Genomic DNA, 6,116 nt, shown 5'->3' on the forward strand with positions numbered 1-6,116 from the left:
GTTGCTGGAGCAAGAGAAACATGGTAAGTAGGTTATGTCCAGAGGGCAAGAGAATGACAGATACTAAAAGATTGTGGGACATGGTGATAGGGGAGTAAGAATTATAATGTATTGTGAATAGCAGATAGAAATGTAGATTCAGGAGTTACAGCGTAACACAAAAGCAATATCTAAATTGTTTTCCTGATTTTGGTATCCAGTATGATTATTAATTTTAGTGGAGGTAGTGTGCTGCTTCCCAATCCTTCGGCTCAGTCCCATTAGCAAAGTACATAGGAGCTGATGGCAAATGTAGTCACGTAGCTTTGTTTGGAGCTCTAACAAGCATCCTGAGGGCAAGAATCCTTCATTTTCAATCATGTGATGATAAAGTTGAAAATACTGACATTAAAAATTACTGGGGGAAAAAAGTGGTTTAAGATTGTGAGGTATTTTATTAAGTTTTGAAATATTGTGCTGATTATCATGTCACCAAAATTTTGAGATAAACTGTAGCCAGGGAAATGCTAGGAATTCGACAGCTTGGGAAAAGGAGAGTTCAAAGCCCAAATGATATTGGGGGCGTGGGGAAGGGCAGGAGAGCTGTATGGAAAAAAAAAATCACATAAAAGAGGAAGGTGAATGACTGACATATACTATACTCAGTGTTTTGCCTTTTACATTTTCAACAAAAATGTGTACTTCACTAAGAATTATTCTCCTTGCTTCAAGGAGTGGCAGAGCAGTGGCAGGGAGACTGTCACCAGGGTTTTTTTTGCTTCCAGTAAACAAAGACTGATATTCATTCTTCTGTTACTCTCTTCTGCCTCAGAAGCCTCTACTTAGAGAACCTTTTCCACTATGCTGTCTCTGTTCTTAAGCTTCCAAATAAGATGATGTATACATCAGTGGAAGGCTTTATAAATAAGACAGAATTACAAGAGTAAAATGAAAACTTTCTAGGATTTTTACGTTGACAACTTATGTTTCTGGGAAAGTACATAGTACATGAATCATTTACACTGCATAAAATCAACAATAACTCTCTGGGTTTCCTAAATCAAAGTGTTGTTAAATCAAAAAATTTGTAGTGCGCCTCAGTAATGACTCATGTATGTGCTTTCAGTTATTTGCCTATGTTTATAAATCCAGTCCCTAAGGCAAAAAACATGTGAAACACTCCCAAGACCTCCCCTTTGGGGAGTCACAAATGGTTCAAAATGAAATACTCAGTAAGTTCTTCCACATAAAGGGTTACTCTGATTAGCCAGCCAGCTACTAGAGCTGATGACTACTGCCTCTTGGTGCTAACGTGCTCATATTTTGTTGGTTTACGCTGCAAGAGCTCAGTACTGTGCAGCGTGCCTGCCTCTCCTCCAGCACAGCGCAGGAACTTTGAGACTGCACGTGCCTGGGTGTCCTTCCCATTGTGACTTCTGTGACTTCCTTGGCTGCAAGACATGAATTTGAATTTGAACAATCACACTGCCATCAGGATCTGTCATGGATGGCATTGGATGGAAATATTTCAGATGTGAAGGGACACCACTACTGCCTCCAGCCATGAGTGTTGTCAGGACTTTGCTGTTATTACTCAGACAGTGGCTCTCACCTTGAGGTGCCATGTGAAGCCTGACTGGTTACTAACCAGTTTGGGGTCATCAGATCTTCTACGCAAAGTAGTATTTTAGGTGTCCATAGCCACTCTCCAAACCATTTTCATTTCAAACAGCACATGGGAAGTAATTTTTTAGCGCATGGTTGATTTATCATTATTGGTTATATTATCATCGTTGATATTAGCAACCTCCACCAGGATACCTGATGCCTGTGGCTCCTGCAGCTGTAGCCTCAGCCTTAAGGAGAAGGCTATTATCTTCTTTCAAACAGAAGCACAACCATTCTTGGTGTTTTCATGTCCATTAGCACTGTGGAGGTTCAATTATGCTGTGCGTTCAGATCTAAAAGTGGACTGAAGGAGAATATGCTTAAATAGCAATGCCTTTTCTGTTGGATGACTGGAAGGGCTTCACTAAAGGAAAACATATTTCTAAAATTCCTCTGTGTCATCTTTCCCCTACTTTAGAAGATGGGTTGAGGGATGCCTCTCTGCACCTTTAATGTTTGTCTGCTTCATTCAGCCTATTGTCCCTGAAACAAGAATTTATATTCTGGATCTTTTCTCTGGCATTCTGTGCCATTTTCTGGCCTTCATGTATACTGCTATGTGCCCATGATGGTGACTTTCTTCAGAAACCCCAAGAAATCGTGACCATGTTTAGGAGGATGCCAAAGGTGAGTGCAGCTCAATAGTCCTTGCCTTGGAAGCTGACAACATTCACATTGGGAGTGGGAAGTTTGACAAGCACTAGGAAAAGGCTGATTTGGCCATGAAAGATTGAAAGGTGCCTTCCTCTCTAAGTGAGATGAGAGCTTTTGTATCATTGCCCTCTCACCTCTTTTCAGCTTTGGCTGAAAATCTAGTCAACATGACTGACAAGCACAGTGGACACTGATATCTGGTGCTACCAGCCTCCCTTTTTCCTCCCAGCTTGTCCTGAACTTAGCAAGCACTGCAGCTTCTGAGTTCCCCCTTTTGGCCTGGGGGCAAGCTGCTGCCTCCTCTTCCAGTTACTCCTGCCCTGCTGTGGGAGGTCTCTGTCCTCTCCCATAGGAGCTACCACCTTCGCTTTGCAGGAGCTTCTTGCTGTAAGAATGGGTGGTGTAGCATCAAGTAGAGCCAAGATCTGCTATCCGACCTGCTGAGCATCTTGAAGGAGCCAAGAGGCATTTTATGACCAAAGCCATTAACACTGGCCACAGTAGACAGTGGTCATAAGAAATGTACCTGGATAAAACCCTGTCTGGGGTCTTCTGCATGGTGCAGGGAGGGTACTAGGGGGAAAACTCTCCTCTGGATTTTCCTGTGTGATGATCCTGGAACTTAAGGCACAAAAAGTTGAGTGAGAATTAAACATCTAGGAAGTTAAAAGCGACATAACAAATATTGATCCCAATTTACCTATTTTGTACTCAAATTTACATATGTTAAATGTTAATGGGGAAGTATACTAAAGACACCACTTCACTACTCATTTAATTGGCCCAACAGAACAAAATTTCAAGCTACAGTTACAAAAAATTAACTCAATTACTTTTTCAAACCAAACTAAGCACAGTACAACAGCTGACAGCCAGTCTGAAGTTCAGGAGTGGAAGAGAAACTCCTTTAATACCCTTGTTACTATGCTGGGAGGAAATGAGTGAGTTAATTCCTTGAAAATTGCACTATCTAGTAATACACTGCATTCTCCGTTACTGATGACATTTGAAACATGCACAGTGCATAACAAACAAGAAGACCTGAAAGTTCACTGAGAGATAAAACAGACCTGAAGAGCTACCTAATAATGTGGTAGAATCTGCTGACATATAAGAAGAGGCTTAAGACAGAGGAAACCGGGTGAAAATGCATTTATTGCCTGTGTTACATGTGGTGTGAGAGTGAAAGACCTAACCTTTGCTTCTGGTCTACACATTGTATAAATCTATGAAATTGCCACATACATTTTGCTGACTTAAAAACCTGTCTAGTCTCTGAAAGAGTAAATTCCCTTCCAACTACGGTAGTCAGATGATTTGTTTCTGGAACTGCATATAACACCATCTATTAAAATCTAGTTAGATTTTCCCAGTGATTTAAGAGAGAAACAGTGTTAGGACACACACTAGTAATTTAAATGTAGGTAATTCCCTTCTGCACTTCCCATTAACATCAATCATTATAATCAACTGTCTTTATATATCTCTTTTTTGTACTGAAAATACAGAAGTCAAGAAGCACAAGTATTGTAAGTTTAGATGAGAGGATCAAGTCAGCCAGATTAGAACTGAGGACAGCCAGAAAAGGGGGTTTCCTGCAAACAGGAAACTTGGTATTTTTCAGAATTGGGTTTCAGTTTGAATTAGATGAAATCTCTTTATTCTTCACAGTCCTCCAGTCAGCAGGAAGCTATTCAGACACTGGAACAGCTCAGATAAGCTGCCTCTGTCCTAATACCAACAGTAAAGCCAGGTATCAGTGTTACTGAAGGCTGGGGCTTCCCAGACTCCCTGACTCCCTGGCCAGTCTCCCAGGGGATGGCTGTGAGCAGACATCTGTGGAGAGGAAGATGGGGTTATCTTAGGACTCTGGACACTCAGCAGAAGTCCACTGAGTGCAAGAAGTTTCAGTTTCTAAAATGTGGAATCTAACAAATAAAATTTGTTTCATGCAAAAACTTTAAACCTAATCTTTAATCTGAAAGCTCTGTCTAAGGCACTAGTTTTCATAACACAAAGGAGAAAGGTGATGGATACAGAATCATTTGTGCAGTTGCCATAGCACTAACAACAGTGGGAACTGAAGTTTTGATTTATGGAAACTCCCGTAACATACCTCTGTATCAGCAGTCTTTTTTTGGTCTCTTTTCAAGTGTGATGCCTGGCTGCACTCTAAAACCATAGTCCCTCATAATGCCCAGAGACATCTTACTGTTTCTTTTGCTCCCTTATAAACACAGGTGACTTCTCCACTTCAGGCTGGAAACTATGGCAAGATGCTCCACTTGTACAGGGTGTGTTTGACATTAAGCACAAGACAGGCCTTTAGCACTCAGCTGACTCTGATAAGAAGAAAATACAAATAATACCTCCTCCCTGCTTAAAACCATTATCAACATATATAGTTCTGTAACAGGTGGTTATTATTATTATTTTTGGAGATATAAAGGATTTTTTTGTTTAATTAGCAGTCCAGCTGGTCTGTAATAAGAATATTACTCATTGGTATAAAAATGAGGTCCTGCAGATTTCTGACTTTTATGAAGCCAGGGAAAATTGGAGGTATTTTTTATTTTGATAGAGGTACTCAGAAATATTGCAAGATGATACTTCCAGTGCTTTCAGATTTTGCAGTGCACTCTGGAAAGGGAAAACTACCCTGCTGGCCAATTATCCTAAATAAACCATGCCTGAACCTTGGGCTGCAGCACATTTGTCCTGGATTGTTTCAGCTTGCATCTGACATGCTGTATTGTATAAAAATTGTTTTGTGCTATGTCCTTAAAGACCTTCATACAATTCTCTGCTAGGCAGACCTTTTACAGCCCTACTTTCTACTGTCATGTTGTGGAAAAAAAAACATTACTCACTGCATGCTTGGAGCCCAAATCAGTCTGGAACACACTCCCATTTTGTTCATATCTTTCTGGAGGTGCAATGACTGCAGGGAATAAAATCCCAGCCTCTAAATGGTTTTCTGCCTATTAGGCAAACAAACAATTGTCCCCTGTAAGGTTTACACAGAGCCAGAGGCTGCCTGAAGTTTTTCGAGTTGTCATTCTGGTCTGTCACAGTGTGGTTGAGGTGAAAAAACAGCTTATATGAAAAAACTACACCTTCTCCCTCTGCAGACATGCTTCTTGTGTGCTGAGTCAGCACTGATAATGTTAAGGAAACCCCAACCTCCCTTTTTTTTTAAAAATAACCCTGAAAGGCCACTCAAACAATATACAAAATTCTTATAACTCGGGCACTCAAATTTAGAAAACAAGGACAATAACTTGTACCTAAATCAGCAATTTGATATGGAAGTTGCAAAACAGCAGGGCAAGCTGTGAAAAGGCAGGCCACTTCTTGTTGTCTAACTTGATCATCCAAGGTAGAAAATATTTGATTTAAACTTATTTCCAAGAAAAAAAATCAGTGTTTTGTTTTCACACTGCAGGAACATTTATAAAGATGAGTGGTATGTCAAACTGGGTGGTCAGGGGATGATTGTCTTTTCCTTCAGTACCAGAATGAAGGATTGGATGAAACTACTAACAACCAGAAGGTTCAGAATGAACAAGTGGAGGTGGGACCTCACACCACATGTAGCTAAGTTGCAGGAACCACTGCTAGCATGTTTTTGCAAATACTTTATACCAGCATGAATTAAAAAGGCTAGTGGGCAGAGTCATAGAAGAAAGTACATCTGAGGGTATTAAGTACTATCCCCCCAGCTCAGGAAATTATTATGCTTCAAATGGCAGAGGATGGACAAGTATAATTTCATGTTCTCACATTCTACTTTAGACATTTTAGTAATTTTAGGA

The 6,116-nt window shown here is 40.4% G+C and overlaps 1 protein-coding gene across 2 annotated transcripts in view; it reads left to right on the plus strand.

Moving 5' to 3' along the window:
• The window catches only part of LOC113968003, a 28,279-nt gene extending 22,506 nt beyond the window's left edge, over positions 1-5,773 (plus strand). The window contains exon 5 of one of the 2 annotated variants that reach the window (XM_027684190.1): positions 3,973-4,035. In XM_027684190.1, coding sequence (XP_027539991.1) covers positions 3,973-4,020 — 48 coding nt within the window. In that variant the 3' untranslated portion in view covers positions 4,021-4,035. Of the gene's footprint in view, positions 1-3,972; positions 4,036-5,746 lie in introns of those variants that run through there. The other variant, XM_027684201.1, reaches the window with a different exon arrangement.
• Positions 5,774-6,116: the final 343 nt, after the last annotated feature.

The sequence above is a fragment of the Neopelma chrysocephalum genome, unplaced genomic scaffold (assembly GCF_003984885.1).
Source record: "Neopelma chrysocephalum unplaced genomic scaffold, ASM398488v2 Primary Assembly neopelma1_23, whole genome shotgun sequence".
Taxonomy (NCBI): Eukaryota; Metazoa; Chordata; class Aves; order Passeriformes; family Pipridae; genus Neopelma; species Neopelma chrysocephalum.